Here is a 17552-nt window from a genome sequence, read left to right on the forward strand (position 1 = left end):
CTTTCTTTATGAAGGGTCTACCTGGTGAACTTGGATTTTCAGGCAAACCTGGAGAGCCTGGAAAGCCTGTGAGCTGGCCTTTTACTCTCAATTAAAAAAATCTCTGTTCTTGTTTCCCTGTTTATGTCACTGAATGTCAACCTTTTTTCACTGATCTTCACAGGGTCTTCCTGGTAAAGATGGTCTGGATGGTCTTCCTGGAAATGACGGTGCCATGGTCAGTATGACCTTTAGAATAACTTTCTTTTTCTTTTGCCTTTCATGTTCACAGTGAACAAACTTCTGGTTACTTTAAAGCTGGACCAGTTCAAAATTTAAAAACAATGGCTCAAATAACTATTTGTAAGGTGAAAGTATATAGTGATATAGTGATGAAAACAACAGAGAGTCATCCCTCAGATCGGAAGTTCTGCTCAGCTCTATGGAGCTTTTTTAGCATCTTTTAGCTCGTTGTTTTGGTTTCACAGCCTGCATGTATACTGTTCACTCTCAGTCACCACACCACACAGCAGTCAAAGTTAGCAACTAACTGGTGAACAAAGTTTAGCATCTTAAGCTTAAGACCTGGTTTAGTTGCTTGCTAGATGTGGAAATAGGACACTGTTTGCTAACACATTAGCCATGTCAAACGCCAGAATATGTCAAATGTGTTTTTTTCCAGCTTGTTGTGGAGTTCTGTCCCCAAGTGGACGTAAAAATAAATATTGTTTTGTCACTGTAACCGTTGCAATATTATTGACTAAGGCTTCTAATAAGCTTCTTCTAAGCTGCAAGTCATAGGTGCTGTCATGTGCTCCATATTGCTTTTTTGAGAAGCACGTATATTTTAGATATAGAGTGGAGAAGGCTAAAGAAACCAAACGTGTAAACTTCGACAAGAAACCCAATATGAAGCAATTAGCAACTACTAGCCTGGTTCCAGACCTCTGAGTCACTGCCTACATCTCTGTTTTAAAGGAAGACAAAAGAGCAAATTCAGTAACTAGCAGTAAGCAATAAAAAATAAGCAACAAACATTTAATTTATGGATTTCTGAGTTGTGGTGGGTTTACCTTTACAACGTTCAGTATCTGCAGATGTTTCTGGCAAACACTGGTTTTTGAAAGTATGACATCTAAATCGAAATCTTGTGTCTCTGAAGGGGCCCAGGGGAGAGCGCGGAGCAGATGGTTTTCCTGGCAAGTCTGGACCTAAGGTACTGTGACTTAATCATACCCAGGAACACACTGGGCGATGACTGGAGACATATGCAGCTTATGAGATAGTGTGTGTACTTTCCATATGCAAATTTGACATTCTAATGGCCTTGTGTCTTCTCCCCAGGGTGACGACGGGCCTCCCGGACCAAGAGGACCCCCAGGGGAGAGAGTGAGTTCACACTGACTTTTTCAGTGTGGAATATTTTGTAGTATAATGAAACATACAGTATTTTATCATGACTCACATGTTTGTCTTTTTTTCCCACAGGGAGAACCTGGTTCCCCTGGACAACCAGGTGCTGATGGAACAAGAGGGGATAGGGGTGTTCCGGTAAGTGTGCCTACACCTTTTTACTACAAGCTTATTATCAAGCATCACCAGGATATGTTCATTGGTTGAATCCCATTTTACAGTTGTTGCATGTTGTTTAGTTTTGAGCTGTTTAGCCATTAATGACTAACTATGATTATTTGTAGTATGTTAAGGAAAAGCCCCACATATTTTTGATTTCACGTATTTAGTATGTCTTAATGGACTGTTTGCACAGCAGGCTTTTTTCACAGCAGGTCAAACACAGACAGACTTAATAACAGTAATGCAGCTCTGTTCCATTAAAGGTCCAGTGTGTAACCTTTTCATAGTTGTGTTTTCATTACTGTATAATCGCCTGAGAATAAGATCTTTTTTTTCCTGAAATGAGCTGTTTTTTTAATAGACGTGGTCGCCTACTGCCTGTTGAACTCCATTTTTCATGAATAAAAATGTTCTCATTTTAGTCCCATAGGCATTATATAACCAGATGCCTATTACAATTTAAGTGTCCCATAAAGTCACACAAATGAGTTTATTGCTAACCTAATTTTTTGTTTGGCTGTTCAGCCATTTTATATATCCAGTTATTTTATTCCATAGAGTGACTCATTTATAGGAATACAAGTCACAGATTTATTGTAATTTTTGTTTGGGTCATTTATATCGATCTGTGACGCCCAGTCACAGTACTGAATTGACGCCCATTACGATTGTCTATCTAGAATAAAATAAAAGTTATGTGAATTCTGATATTACTGTTCACACTGAGGTCACATTGCAAAAAAATCTGAGCTGTATCTGATTTGGACCACATGTGAAAGTTGAAGTGAAGAATTGAATGCGTCACATTTGAGCAAAAAAAAAAAAAAAAGAAGTCAGATTTGGGCAACTTGTGCCTGCAGTGTGTACGTAGCCAAAATGTCTCTTAGGTCTGCACAATGACAATACTGGACCAAGAAAAAGCAACAGGTTATTATTTTACTTTTTGAATCCATGTTGACTCCAGAATATGTGTGTCAAAAATGATTATGAGATTATGTTGAACTTGTGCTGTAGCCTCATACTTTATCCTATTTGAAAGATGTCAGTAGATTTGTGCTTAGCTCAGAGTTTACTTTAAGTGCTGTAAAGGAAATTATAAAGTTCCACTGTGGATATTAATCGGTTAGTATCTACAACTTGGGGAGACATCCTCCTCAGGCCACTCTTATATTATTATGCAACAGAAATAATTTCTGTTGCATAATAATATAGTGAAATGAACTGCTCCTAATTTTGGCTGGGTAACCTCCTGGGACACCCAGCAGCCCTCGAGCTATCCCCAAATGCCACTATGAGACGCACTGCTCTTGACTTCCTACTTCCAATTAAAAACTTTCCTTATTTGCCTGTATTGAAGGGCTTATATATGGTCTGTAGCAATGTTTACAATTTTGGCTTCTTCTTCCATAGGGAGAACGAGGACAGGACGGACCATTTGGGCCAAAAGGTGATAAGGGTGACAAGGTAAATAAGAAATAAGGAACCTGCTTCATATGCTGTACAACCATACAAGGTAAAATTAAATGTCGAGCAAAAACAAATGCTGAATTCTTGCTGTGCCTACCGTGTTACAGTAGCTACAGAGTTGTCCTCTTCTGTCTCTGTAATGGCCTTTCAGTATTAGCTGTAATAAGGTCATTAGTCTACAGCCAATGTGAACATATTGTCTCTTGTCTCAGGGTGAAGTGGGAGCTAGGGGACTGCCTGGCACTCCAGGAAATGTAAGGACAATTTCTGCTGTTTCTGCATGTTAACAGTCAGGCAATGTAAGACATAACCATGACGGAGGGAATGCAGTCAGTGATGCTGTCTGTTGTTTCTTCCCAGGTGGCAAATGTCATCCCTGAGCCTGGTGAACCTGTGAGTAGACTTCTTTTATTACACAGACCAAACTCTGTTGGAAATTAATGGGATTTTAGAGCTATTTTTTGTTTTTAGCTGATACTTCAAAGGTTTGGCTTTTAATATGATCCTTTAATCTTCTTCAGTTCTTCCTCTTCTCTTCACCTACTTATTCTTTTCCACTGAAACTTCTAATTGCATTGTTTGTTCTTGCCTCTAGGGGGAAACCTGGAGAGAAGGGAGAGAAGGGGGATCAAGGGAAACCAGGAGAGATTGTGAGTTTTTTATTATTTATTTATTTTCTTGTTGTCTTGTCTTCTTCCCTTTAATGTAACCACATCACATCAGGCAATGTGCAGAGGAGTCCACTAGATGTCAGTAGAGATTCGGTGTGGCAACAGTGAAGCAGCCCTGCTACAAAAAGGGAGCTCAGGGGACTTTATTTAATTGGCTGAGTAAATTAAAGTGTAAGACAATGTAATACACCGGCCTGATTCTCTTTCCTTTTCACTTTATGGCTGTACAATATGAAACAGTGGACCAGAATAGAACACAGAATATATTGGTATATTTAGGTTGAAGTTGCCCTGATAGCAGCTCAAATACATTATGTACAATAATGTATTTCCATTATCTTTGACTTTCTCAAGCACCCCATGAAGATGATGAATAATGAGTCATTCATTTTGTCACAGAATATTGTGGTAATTCTTCATGCATGGATGTCGTTATTATCTGCAAACTTCATTGCACAGCCCTCATTAATTTGATATCTTTGTCATCTGGAACATCATAACAGTCCTCACAGAGGTTTTATGAGGAACATGACATAATAATTTTGACAAGAATATGTGAAAACGTACCTATATTCGGCATGTAGGCTTACACTATTAAAACTTGTGTGTTAATTCTTCTCTGAAGGGTCAAAGAGGGTTGCCAGGTGAACAAGGCTTTAAGGGACCGCCTGGACCAGCGGTAAGACGTTAGCGGGCTTGTACTTCCCAGCCAATGTGCTGTAGAGTGACGTGAAGTGGAATATGTCTAATTTTCTTCTTATTCCAGGGTCCTAAAGGTGACACGGGACTTACAGGAGAGACGGGGCGTGTTGGAGACCCTGTAAGTTGTCTGATTTGTTAGAACACACCAAATACAAGATGCACTGTTCTGTACCAACTATAATGGCTGATGTGTTTCTCCCAGGGTCCACCTGGCCTAGCTGGTCCTCAAGGTTCTCGTGGATTACCGGGGAATGTGGTAGGTTTTTCTCTAAACAGAAAACAAACAAAAAAAAAACAGTTTCTGTGACGGTACAAGAATGATGTGTGTGTAATATGAAATATGAAGAGGTCACTTCAGCGTCGAACTACCAGTTGTCTGTCTTCTTCTAGGGCATACCAGGGATCATTGGGCCTCCCGGTCCAGCTGGACAGAGAGGAGACAAGGTCAGTCACCCATTTTCAAAAGCTATATTTGGTTGGATGTTTTTCTGAAAGCATTCAAACTATGTTCAGAATGGTTTTGGCAATGCAGAGTGAAAACAAGAGTGCAGCAGAGAGAGAGTGACCTTGTATGTCCTCCGTTATTGTTTCAGAAGAGAAGTCTTTGTATTCATTTCAATCCAACAGCAGCAGCTTTACAAGAGCGGTTCAGAATGTTTTCTGCTGTCTCTCTTTGTTTTCATTTGCTTCATTTTCTCTTTTTCCACAAGTGACACAGTATCTGTTCTCCAAGGGTGTGACGGTGTGGTTACCTCTGATCACAATGAAGATCACAACATTTTTTTAAAAAGTTCTTCCTGTATTGTTACGTTTGTTTTAGGGTGATCCAGGTAAACCAGGACAACAAGGTCCCGCAGGCCCACCTGGAGAGCCCGGTTTGATTGGACCCCCTGGACCACCAGGGAAAGGGAAAGACGGGCAACGTGTAAGACACTTATTTTTTTGTCACACAATATATATATATATATATATAGTGTTGTTTTTGACATCTTTGCACCAGCAAAATCTAATTTATTTAATTATTAGTAGATGCCCTTTGCCTTTAATAATGTGTACAATCATTTGTGACCAATAATTTTGTATTTAATTATTATATTTTTGTTTTCTTTAAACTCTTTCTGAAGCTGCTTTAGAAGAACCAAAGAAATAAAATCAAACTGTCTGTAACATACTGAATTGAATAGCCTCGTGTTCCTTTGCATCATATCATACCACGTTGAATCACACTGTGTTGAATCCAATCGTGTCGGATCTCAGCAAAACTTTCAAACTCCCTGATTTTATAGCAACATTGCATCAAATGCATCACGTTGTACATATTTCCAGATACATTTAGTATCTTTGCAAACTTTTGAATGTCCACTAGAATTTTAAAAAAGTTCTGTGTAATACAAAGTTTCTAAGGACTGGTTAGTGAGGTTTAACAGATAAGAAGTAGAGTAAAGGTATATTAAATTATTATTATTATATTTTTAATGGTAGAAATACATATTCATCAGTTCACTCTCCGTTATTCCTAACAGTAATAGAAACCTCATTAACGAGCAGTCTCTTGCATTCCACATGTGCTCTGCTTGTAAACATCTCCTCGCCTGTAATACATGTCGAACCACAGCACAATATGACTGGCTGTATGGGCGGAAAACAAGGCTGAGTAGGCAACATGCTCCAGCCCAACATGTTTCTTCATCATTTTTCACCCCAGACATATGGCCGCCCCGCTGACGAGGCAGGAACAAACAGGAAAAACACTGTTAAGACATATCACGTTAAAGAACACACACAGGAGCACAACATATTCGCCTCGCAGCAGCTCCTGGTTTTTACAGCTGCCAGGTGCGGCCCTGAGGCCTCGCCACAGTTATGTGCAAGAAGAATGGCAACACATACACACTTTCAAGGCTTAAATGATTTATTCAAAAGAAGCTTAATTTCAGTGTTTGAGTAGCAAGAAATTTGATTGATGTCTTTTGTGATATTACAGGGAGATCCAGGACCACAGGGAATTCAAGGACCCCCAGGGCTAAAGGTAATGTGATTTAAAAAGTTTGCAAGAAAGTGTGTGTGTGTGTGTGTGTGTGTGTGTGTGTGTGTGTGTGTGTGTGTGTGTGTGTGTGTGTGTGTGTATAAGCTTTGTAGTTTTCCTGAGGTGGGTTTTTTTATCATGCACAGGTGCTTTTTTGTTGATGTGAACTTCTTTTTTTTTCCTGCCACGTATAAGAAAAACAATTCATTTTTGTTGAAAGCAGCAAAAGCAATTTCTATGTCCACCGCAGTGTGACCATTGCTCTGATTATGAGCGTCTCTTCGCTGCACGTCTAGGGCACAGAGTGGGAGCGGCTGGACCGGAGCATTTGGGGGATTTATGGTGTCAAATCGCTCACCCTCATCAGTGATACGTTTTCTCTTCTGAGTACCAAAATGTCAACTGCAGATTGTATTTTTGTTCCATCGCAGATTAAAAACTGAGTGGTATTTCTGGGATCAGCACACATCGCTGACTGAGTTTTTGTGCCAAGCGAGACCCTTAGCCAAACATGACAGCTGAACTGACATTATCTGAGGAGCAGGGTGGTAAAGTAAACTCTTTTTTCCCCTACCAGGGTCAACCAGGGTCACGAGGAGAACCAGGGTTACCAGGGGACAGGGGTGCTGCAGGAGAAGGCAAAATGGGACTACCGGTATGAGCATCGACACCAGCTGGTGACACGTTATTGTCCTCTGGCACATTTATTTACACATTTTGAAATGTGCAATCTTTCTTTATTTTGCAGGGGCCTCCAGGAAATAATGGGGAACCTGGACCTGCGGTAAATATTTTCTAAAGATTAATATTAAATATGTTTATGTCTATGACAATGTGCTCCTCTAATATGTGTTTATCCGGGTTCCAGGGCTTGAGGGGTCCATCTGGAGTCGCCGGTCCTCAGGGCCCAGCAGGACATAATGTGAGTCTAAAAGCGAATGACTGAATAAATAAGTAAATCATTTGATGCACATGTCTTAGGTTATTTGTTTCTTAATGCCTTATTTATTTATTTGATATATTGATTTATTTGGAAAATGTAATTCTTTGACTTTGCTCCACGTGCAGGGTTTACCAGGAAGACCGGGAGAGAAGGGATCTCCAGGAGAGCCTGTAAGTACACAATGGCAGGGAACAACCAGAACTATCTGTGCTGCTGGTTGTAATAACAGATAATAGAGAAATTTAACTACTTTATTTCACTTTATATTCAATATGTCCTCTGAATACTGTATAAAGTGAGATATATGTAGAGGATGATCATGTACTAATAAACTTTCTCCATGTACACAAGTGATGCAGTATATTTTAGGTTTATCTCTAAACTAGTTATACTACAAGAGTTTTTTAACTGATAACAATACATTTAGAAAACGTTTGGAAGGATGTTTTCACATTCATCTGCTGAAAGTGGAAAATTTCTCTGCACTCACTGAAAATCAGATTTTAAAGAAGTCAGTCCTGGTCCAGTATACAGCTTGTACAGTGTGATGTAGAAACTTGAAGCCACCAGTGCACATCCACTGAGAATTGACTTTACAGTGAAGTAGGAGACATCTTGTGTCCAGCAGGAAAACTTTAGAAATGTTGAGATCAGTAAAACAAGGCGGTAGAAACAGTACCGCTCTTGTTCACATGGGCTGCCAGAATCAACACAAAATGAAACTTCCATTTTTTAGGGACTTTAAGTTAACTAAACGGAAACACCAGTGACACAGTGCAATATGTAGCCATTGAGTGCATGCTTTAAATCCAAGGACCTTCTTTTGTTGACTTGTCGGATAAAATAGATTAAATCGATGATACATGTGCTCTTTGGTCAAAAGTATTCAGACACATGCTCTCTTGGTCTGGTGCTGGTTTTCATGATTTGGGCTATACCACCTTAAGCATGGTCAATAAAGAAAAAGGTTTTCCCAGTTTGTCGTTGAAGAGCTTGACTGGCCTGCACAGAGATCTGACCTTAACCCTGTCCAGCACCTCAGGGATGAAGTGGAACACTAACTGTGGGCCAGACCTCATCACTCAATATCAGTGTTGGACCTCATTAATTCTCTTGTGGCTGAATGGGAGCAAATCCAAAAGAGTGGAAGGAACAGAAGGCTTTTACAGCAGCAGAGTCAGAGCTTAACAATAAGGATTGCCCACTTGCAAGGGGCAAGTAAAATACCACTTCGGGCTAGTCAGTCAAGCAACTCCCATCGGGCAAGTGGGAAAAAAGAATGAAACACCTTAGTTTTTCTAGTAGCTAAAGAGTGAGCTATCATGCTACCATTTGATCTCTGTTGGGAGTTGCACATAAGCAGTGTCTATTGGACAGATAATGTCAGAGGGTAAAGACAAAGTTTATGAGCTGAAACTCGAGCTAGTATTTTAATTATCCTGAAAACAGGAGTATAGTTTCATGGCGTTAGAGAATGTGGGTGAACTACGTATTGCACTGTTAGCTGCAAGTTTGAGAGCAAGGTGGGAAAAAATGGGGTTGTTTTTCTTCACCTGAAACAGCTGACAGCATCTCGCTTACATGGAAGCTAAGAGGATCTTTGTTGATATTATTCTTTGTTGTTTTGGCCATACCTTAGGCCATGTAGCATGTACTAAATGCACTAGGACATTTTTGGAGTGGAACCCTGGGTCGCCTACTTAATAGAGACCACTAATCCTACATTCTTTGATTAACTCTCTGATTCATTGTCTCTCAGGGAAAGGCGGCAGACCTCTCTGACCTAAACCTGAAGGTAAGGAGCATTTCCACCCCTCTTCAATGAGAAAAGACTTTATGTTTGTGGACCCTGACACTGATTGCTTTATCCAAAAACATGTCTCTGCCACATTTTAGGACGTATGCTCAGACTGCCCTGCAGGTCCACCTGGAGCACCCGGTCTCCCAGGGGTCCCAGGGGACAAAGGACACCAGGGATCTCCAGGGAAAGACGGTCAAGATGGTTACCAAGTAGGACACAGTCATTAATATTGAAATATCAATATCACGTCTCGTGTAATGTGAAGACTATTATGATAACTCTGCTCATCTTTAAAGGAGCATTATAAAGTGTGTGTCTCAGCTGCATTAGCCCTAAGTGAGCGTGAGGTCCTAGCTACATGTTTGAAATCATCTGTCACTGTTGGTGTGACCGATGGAGGGACTCTGTCCACATCATTAGCTTGGCCTCCTCTGGGGGCAGCAGTGAACGATTAGGACCCCGGTGACTGCCGGGACAGAGACTGATGCTCTTCTGGTGTCATTACAGGGCCCGTCGGGACCAGCCGGACCTCAAGGGCCTCCTGGAGCTGACGGTGGAAAGGCAAGTTTGCACACTAACTGCACCCTTGTGGCTCCCAAATAGCCTAATGCTAATGAATTGCTTTTGTCAACCTTTTTTTTTTTTTGACCTTACAAGGGTTCAGGTAAAAACAAAAAAGGTATTGAGTCATATTTCAAAAGCAGTACAGCTATTGCTGCATCCTCCCCTGTAGATATATTTTGAACATTTTGAGGTTTTTTTTTTTTCCGTTGACAAATTGTTTCTCAGACAGACGCTTTCCTCTTCATGGGCGACATTTCATTTCTTTTTCACCACAGGGTATTAAAGGTGATCGAGGACCTCCTGGTGGCCCTGGAGAAAAAGGAGACAAGGTATATTTGTTGATTATGACTCATGAATCTTGCGCTTGTCTGCTGCTTCCCCTCTCTCTGTGTTTAAAGAAACACTCATTACAATAATGTCTGGTACGAATCACATTATTATATTTCACTTTATTGTGTATTAACAGGGTCACCCAGGACCCCCTGGCCATCCCGGTTCTGCTGGCTTGATGGGTACACCTGTAAGTCACATTTTGGGCTTATTTTCTCCGTTTTAGCACTTGAAATGGTCTGACTGCTTAGGCATTTTGCAAACAGGGATCATTGGATTTGGTCTCACGGTCAGGCTTTCTATTTCTGTTGACCTCCACTGACACTGTCTCTTTCCTCTTAAGGGTAACGATGGACAGCCCGGACCCATCGGCCCCCCGGGGCCCCTTGGAGAAAAGGTCAGGCTGCACTCCATGTACTTTCCCCTCTGAAAACTTATTACCCATGTGTCATTATTGTACAGACCTCTTCCCTCCTGCATGTAGGTCAGCCAGCCTGTGTGGTAATAGTAGCCATTAATCATTTCTTTTTCTTTGGTGACGGTGACCTGTTTGTGTTTATTTGTTTGTTTTCACTAGGGCAAAGAGGGTCTCAAAGGAATCCAGGGACCACCGGGTCTTCCTGGCTTGATTGTAAGAAAAATAATTAGATGTACAGCATCATGAATACACATGGAGTGTGGTATAAACACTCTGAGTTGTAAATGCAGTTAAAGGTCTTTACAGTGGTAGACGCAAAATGATCTGTTTCATTGATCTGCAGGGTCAGCCTGGAAAAATGGGAAAAGATGGCAGACCAGGTGAAACAGGAGAGCCTGTAAGTAGATGGAGATGTTTACTAAGTCAGTGATCCAAAGAATATATAAAGACAGTGTCTGGTTTTAGAAAAATCTGATAGCATAATGTGGCCAGACAAAGATGCTGTAACTATATCTGTTTTCATTTCAGGGCAAACAAGGTGAACCTGGACCACCAGGAAACCCTGGGCTCAGGGGACTCCCAGTAAGTAACCACCAGTAAACATATCTGATAAAGGAAGCTGGCAGTGCAAATTGCTGTGGCTGATTCACTGATGTTTCTCTTCCTATACAGGGCTTTAAGGGCCACAGAGGAGAACCTGGACCACCAGGACCTAAGGTTAGTGTGCTACCTTTTGTTTTCTGTGTAAGTGAAAAGGTCAGTTTGTATCTAAGAGACATAATTGGTGTTTTTCTGGAACACAAACAATGCTGTTAGATATTCTTTAGCACCATTTCCTGCCTGATGTGCTTCCACATCTGTAGGGAGCCTTGTCTGTCTGGTAAATTGGGAACGTATTGCTACAATAAAAAATTGGGAGAGAAGGGGACATAATAGCCTAATATGTAAAATTGTACTAGTTTCTTTTTTCCATGTGGTGTTGGACTCAAAACAATATTTAACTTACAATTTTAAGGCTTGAAATTTCTTTCTTTACTTAATCAAAGTAAATGAATACCACATAGTGCATGCAATTGCAAATACATTCACCGATTTCTGTTGTGCCATGAATAAAAAAATTCAATTGAAACAGTTCAGACCTTAAAAATGTGAACAATCTGGGTCTGACAATGTGGAGGAAAGCAGAAAATCCACCCCGATGCAGTTTTCTGTATGTCAGGTTACAGTGTTTTTACTGTGTTTTCATGAGATGTGCAGTTTAACTGACAGGGGCGCTGCATGCTGGAACTGCTATCTAAGTTAGCATTAGTGTCTCTACAAGACTGATGTGTCCTCTATGAAAATCTGACATAACATATAAATGTCATCAAATAATTGACCACACAATTGGAATCATCCCAGTTGACATTATATTAATACATTTAAAGAGACACCTTCCTCTGCTCAAAAGCCATAACCGATACTATTCACTGCAGGAGTTCAGGGAATAGTACACAGTCATAGTTCTTGGCATGCCGCACTGCGATGTCAAGATATGTCTGGCACTTTTTTACACACACCTTCTCCGAGAGAATCACTGCACCTGCTGCTTTGTCTCTCACACAGCAGCACACACCCGCAGGAAAGGTTTCTGCCACAGCGCCCTGACCAATAGCATGGCTCATTACAGACAGCTCTGACTGAGCCACAGCGAGGCAGGCAGGCCCTCAGCCCCGCAGCCCCGCAGCCCGCGCTGCCACACCGACGGCAGACAACTTATTAGAAGAAGTGTTTCCATAGACACTCTGAGAAATACGCTCCACTGCTTATAATTACGGTCACTAAATTATCAGTCATACAGAAATTATATTCATTATTATTCTAGAAATTCAAAGTTGCTGCGCACAATAAGAAGTACAGATTTAGCACAGTGTCTCAGCATAATCTAGAAGTTTCATATAGATCCTTATAATTAACTCTGTGGAGCTCAAGTCCACTCTCATCTCCTCTGTGGGCAGTACAGCAATATATTATGGAGGGCCAAAAGGGCCACAAAGGGCAGTAAAAGGTTACCAGATGAGGCAGAAACACAACTAAACACATAGTAAACTTAGTGAGATGATTACATTTGGGCTTAAAAAAGAATTATTATTATTTGAAATGCTTATATGATAATGAGATGGGTATGTTTATGTATGTCCGGGAACGTAGAAGACTTTGAGGCTAGCTTACACGAAAACGTAAGCTAAACTCACCGAGCAAGTTCTTTTAACAGCAGCTAAAACATTTTAGCCCGCAAGCTAATGCCAAAAAAATTTGTTTGCTAACACAAATTAGCCACTTGTAAAAACACAATACTCCTGCCTCCATAGCATTTTCTTAGTTGCTGGAATACTACAATTAAAATATGTATTTATTTATTTTTCATTGCCAGTTTTAGGGCTCCATGCTATGTTGCTAATAGCCTGCATTATTTTTTTTCAAAGCTATTAGTATAAAATCAATTTCCTAGTTTACCAAGGCTTGCTAAATGCTAATTTTGCTGCTGTCTAATAAAGTTTCCCCATCGACTAACATGGTTGAAACAGTACAAACCGATAATAAGTAGGCTATGTTAAAAACATTAACAGGACTTTTTAGCCAATATGTGTAGAACTGAAATATTTAGGATTTGTCTCAAACAAACCAGATTTTTGCCAGAAAACCTACAGTACATCACATTATTCAGTTTCATATCCCTTAACTTAGCTATAAAATAGAGACAGGATCGATTGGTTCTATTATAAACAGGGGTTGGAAGTAACAGAGTACTTCTCTGCTGTACTTAAGTAGTTTTTTTCAGATATCTGCACTGTACTCGAGTAGGTCTATTTTTTTTATTTTTACCCCCTTGGCTTTTACACGGATATCTGTACTTTCTACTCCTTTCATTTTCAAAACAGGCTCTTTAGTTTTAATGCATGAAGGGAATTATCAATTTATTTTATTTTTTTGCTTTATTGCACTCCTTCCCAACATCAAGACCGATGCATATCACGCATGAAAAATGTATGAATGTAACAAGACGAAACAGGAGGACTCGACCCTACTTGAAGGTTCAGTAAGCTTTGCAAAGAAGCAGTCGGTAGAAACACTCTTCAGAGAAACCAAGAGAGTAGTTTTTACTTTTTATACTTTTTCACTTTTACATGAGGAACGAAGGCGAATCACTACGTCTACTTTTGCTGGAGTCTTTTCTCACCCAAGTATTTCTACTTCTACTTAATAAATTTGCCTCTGAGCTGTCAAGTAATCCTTTCTCTTATTTCATATTTTTTTCATGTGCTATACAGGGAGAAGATGGAAAGTCTGGGTCACCTGGGCGGGATGGCAAACCAGGGAAGGAGGTATGTTATCAGATATTAGTGTTTTTTTTTCATGACTTGCAACTTTCATTCTGTGCATATACATTAAAATTATACCAACCAGGAGGGGTCTGAGATGATGCAATAAAATGACTTTATTCATATGATAAAAAAGTAAATTCATAAAAGAATACAATAGAATGGAATAGCTTTAAAAGCATGGAACAAATGAATATGCATCCACCTTTGATCTTTTATGCATTTATAAAGGCAATATACATACCACCACTATTATTCCCTACATTCTTTCATATGCAGTACTCCCTCAGTCACCCAGTGCTGAGAAGGAGCCACTCCCAAGGCACCTTGCGGTCCCTGAGAATAATCATTATTGCTGTCTGGAACCAGCCTCCATTGATTGATAGAATGCAGATAATACTCCTAAGATAAGTTTTGGACGGACTGCAAAATTTCCAGCAGACCACAGAATCCTTAATCTTGTCTGTATAATACAAGAAGACCAGAACTAAGAGTGTAACATTTTACAGGAGCCTCGTATCTTTTGACGTTGAATGAGTCTCATCCCGTTCATATTCATCAATGACGAACCGAAACCCCTCTCACATGCACGTTTAAAAGCTGCAGCACTTTAAGTCTCCCATTTGTCTAGAAGGAGGATGTAAGACTTCATCAGAAAAAAAAATCCTTTTTACCTAAGTTGTCCTCTGGCTGTGAGCAGACAGAATGTTCTCCAAAAGTAAGAACATTTCTTTCCTAACCTACTCCTTCTACAAAAAGAGTAGTTCAAATTTAACCCACCACCACAGCTGAGGCTCTTTTCCAGAAAATGAATAAGCCTGTAGTTTTTTTTTCAGCCCTGAAGATGAGATATGATTAAGTCTTTGTTTTCAGCATGTGGAAGTGTAATAAAACTGACTATTTTTTCGTTTTCGCAGGGCTCTATGGGACCTCCAGGCCGAGAAGGACTTAGTGGACCAAGAGGAGAGTCGGTGAGTCATTTTGTCTGACACAAACAGAAGACAGACGCAGCACAGTGTCAAGCAGACAGATAGATTTGGACGTAAAGTCGCACTCAAGTCATTCCTCTTGCTGTCCTTCCCCATCAGTTTTCTCATTCTGTCTTTTCTTTTTCCTCTGCGCCCCAGGGCAAGCCAGGTGAACCGGGGCCGGCAGGAAAAGCGGGCCTCCCTGGAACTCCAGTGAGTTATCCATTCTTACTGTTCATAATCTTCAAATTCAATTTGCAACAGGCTCTTGGATGGATAACAAACAAACAAACAACAGAAACACTTCAATATAAGCTGTGATTGATATTCTTTATTTCACAGAATGAACACATTTAATAGAGCAGTGCTGGGAGAATAAATAAGAGGCAAGGAGGAGCAGCTACTGTATGTGGGGTGTTCCTGAAGGCGAGAGGGGGATACAAAGTTTTTTCTAGAGAAATGAGCTGTCACATTATGATGGAAGATTGGAGTAAAAGTTGTCCTGACTGGGGTGGGAACATCACTTTCCCCTGGGTGAGCTATAGGATTGACCAGGTTGCTGCCAGTAGAAGGAAAGTGATTGCCAAGTAATATCAGAGCACAGGGAGCAGGTTGGAGTGGCACAAGGTCTATAATTCCCTCAGCAGGTTTGTGTGCCATGTAAAGGTGCGTGCATAGACAAATACCCACTCAGAGTCCCTGGTGACAAAGGGTCTGAATCATCTGATGATGCAGAATGCAAACAAGGTCATGTGAATTGGGAGGGCAGCGTGCATCAGGGAAAAAAAGCTCAGGCTTCTCAAGGTTGTCCTTGATGTAGAAGTGTCAACCAAGATGTGCAAGTCAAGCTGAGTGTGAAAGGATTAGTGGAAAAGTAGTAAATATATTTATGAGCCCCCTTGACAACTGGCATTAGCATAACTAAGTTTTGGTTGAATAGATGGAGAAATGCACCAAATCCAAGGGCAAATATTTTCAAATAACAATGAAGACATGGGAGTTGCCAATAATGCCTCTTATTTGAAATAAAATTAGAGAACAATGTCCTACGGACTATGTGGTCTATGAAATTCAAGTGAAATTCATATTAATCAAAACAGGTTTTGTCCAAAAGTTTGTGAAAGATTTGTTTAAGGCAGTTAATTAATTGTGAAGTTCTTTATTCCACGAAGGCATGAACACGTTGGTCATTTTTAAGCTACTTGTGATACATGAGCTGTGCACTTTACTGCTCAGGTAATATGTCTTTTAAAGTGCTGGCCCAGTCCTCATAAAGCTTTTGGAGCCCTTGTACTCTATGTACTCTCACAGTATCGCTGAGCACACAGATGAGGTGGATTAAAGTCAGTGAGGGTTCAGTGATTACAGAGTTTATTGTGTGACACCCGCGCTGGGGCCCAGTGGCGGACTCAGGCTGCCTGAGGGGTAAAAAAATAAAAAAGGGCACCAGCGTGTACAAAGATGTGATGCATTTATGGTGAAACTGTTCCAAACCCTGTTTAAGATTAAACAGTTTTTATTGTGTGAGTCAGATTTAATGTATAACTAATGTGTTTCCACTGCATGGTACAGCTCGGCTAGACTTGACTCTACTTCTTCTTGTCATTCATTCAGTTCTTTTTTGGTTAAAGTTATGGATAATAACTGGGACTTTTTTTGGTGTCACCTTGGTCGCGGTTCCAAGTGCGCTGAGCCGAAAGTAAAAGGTGACGTGAAAACACTGCTGACCACAAATTGGACAGAGGAAATAGTCAGTAGAATAAAAAAAAACCTGAATAATGTGTGGTACAATAAGGGACTATTAAAGCTGCAGTGGGTAACTTTTATAAATATTACTTTTTGTCACATTTGCTGAAACTTTCACTATATCCTGACAGTAGTACATGAGACAGATAATCTGTGATAACAACCAATTAGAGCCAAGAAAGATAAAAAGATGCTTTGGGTTGGAGGAAGATGATTATTGAGTCTCATTCCCAGTGTTGGTTTTTGATGACCTGCAAATGAGACCCAACAATCTACTATCTTTCTTGGCTCTGATTGGTTGTTTTCGTTCAGGCCCGGTGGATTCTTGTAAATGCCATTAGGAGCACTAGGAGGAGCCAGAGGAACCAGATTATTTCACAGATTATCTGTCTCATGAACTACTGTCAGGAAGGTTTCACCAAATATCCTACAGTTATTTTTATAAATATTACCTACTGGAGCTTTAACTATTTAACCATTTAGAGGCACCAAGTGGCCAACTAATTTTCTAGAAAGTAGGGCACCCTATAGGGGGACTTTCCCATAGGGGTATCCAAGTGGGCACTTTTGCGGCATTTTCTTATTTTCCAACATGGGAACACCAGGGGCTGGCCTGGAGACGAAGAAGAGGGGGAGGCATCATGACAGATATGATACTGTATGTAACGGAAAGTAAATGTGGCAGATCAAGATAGTAAGAGCTTGTGAGTGAGGAGAATTTTTTATTTGACATGCTGGTATCACTCGCAACAAAATGTGTTTTGGCAAGAAATAGACGGAGCTGTACGCTGGTCTGTGGGCTGGGGGATGGTTTCTTGGGAGGAGGAGTAACTGTTGCTAACTCGAGGGCAGACGATAGGCAGCCAGCTACCAGAGAGAAGGTGATGAAATCAGTCAGCAGAGGGAGCAGATCATCAGAAATAGCCTGGAGGAGGGAGGAGGACAGAAGCCAGATGCAGAAAGGTTAGAAGAGGAGATAGAAAGTGATTTCAGTGGAGGG

General features: G+C 40.6%; 1 protein-coding gene across 5 annotated transcripts in view; it reads left to right on the forward strand.

Moving 5' to 3' along the window:
• Window positions 1-17552, forward strand: part of col22a1 (collagen, type XXII, alpha 1) — a 57423-nt gene that overhangs the window by 32066 nt on the left and 7805 nt on the right. For 4 of the 5 annotated variants that reach the window (XM_051389447.1, XM_051389446.1, XM_051389448.1 and 1 more), the window contains 32 exons: window positions 15-68; window positions 164-217; window positions 1142-1195; window positions 1324-1368; window positions 1468-1530; window positions 2965-3018; window positions 3234-3275; window positions 3382-3414; window positions 3618-3671; window positions 4318-4371; window positions 4459-4512; window positions 4597-4650; window positions 4785-4838; window positions 5215-5319; window positions 6379-6423; window positions 6998-7075; window positions 7169-7204; window positions 7289-7342; window positions 7489-7533; window positions 9123-9158; window positions 9260-9373; window positions 9672-9725; window positions 10004-10057; window positions 10195-10248; window positions 10402-10455; window positions 10636-10689; window positions 10820-10873; window positions 11005-11058; window positions 11149-11193; window positions 13788-13841; window positions 14756-14809; window positions 14966-15019. In XM_051389447.1, the coding sequence (XP_051245407.1) occupies window positions 15-68; window positions 164-217; window positions 1142-1195; window positions 1324-1368; window positions 1468-1530; window positions 2965-3018; window positions 3234-3275; window positions 3382-3414; window positions 3618-3671; window positions 4318-4371; window positions 4459-4512; window positions 4597-4650; window positions 4785-4838; window positions 5215-5319; window positions 6379-6423; window positions 6998-7075; window positions 7169-7204; window positions 7289-7342; window positions 7489-7533; window positions 9123-9158; window positions 9260-9373; window positions 9672-9725; window positions 10004-10057; window positions 10195-10248; window positions 10402-10455; window positions 10636-10689; window positions 10820-10873; window positions 11005-11058; window positions 11149-11193; window positions 13788-13841; window positions 14756-14809; window positions 14966-15019 (1767 nt within the window). The remainder of the gene's footprint in view (window positions 1-14; window positions 69-163; window positions 218-1141; window positions 1196-1323; window positions 1369-1467; window positions 1531-2964; window positions 3019-3233; window positions 3276-3381; window positions 3415-3617; window positions 3672-4317; window positions 4372-4458; window positions 4513-4596; window positions 4651-4784; window positions 4839-5214; window positions 5320-6378; window positions 6424-6997; window positions 7076-7168; window positions 7205-7288; window positions 7343-7488; window positions 7534-9122; window positions 9159-9259; window positions 9374-9671; window positions 9726-10003; window positions 10058-10194; window positions 10249-10401; window positions 10456-10635; window positions 10690-10819; window positions 10874-11004; window positions 11059-11148; window positions 11194-13787; window positions 13842-14755; window positions 14810-14965; window positions 15020-17552) is intronic. The other variant, XM_051389450.1, reaches the window with a different exon arrangement.

The sequence above is a fragment of the Dicentrarchus labrax genome, unplaced genomic scaffold (assembly GCF_905237075.1).
Source record: "Dicentrarchus labrax unplaced genomic scaffold, dlabrax2021, whole genome shotgun sequence".
NCBI classification, from domain to species: Eukaryota; Metazoa; Chordata; class Actinopteri; family Moronidae; genus Dicentrarchus; species Dicentrarchus labrax.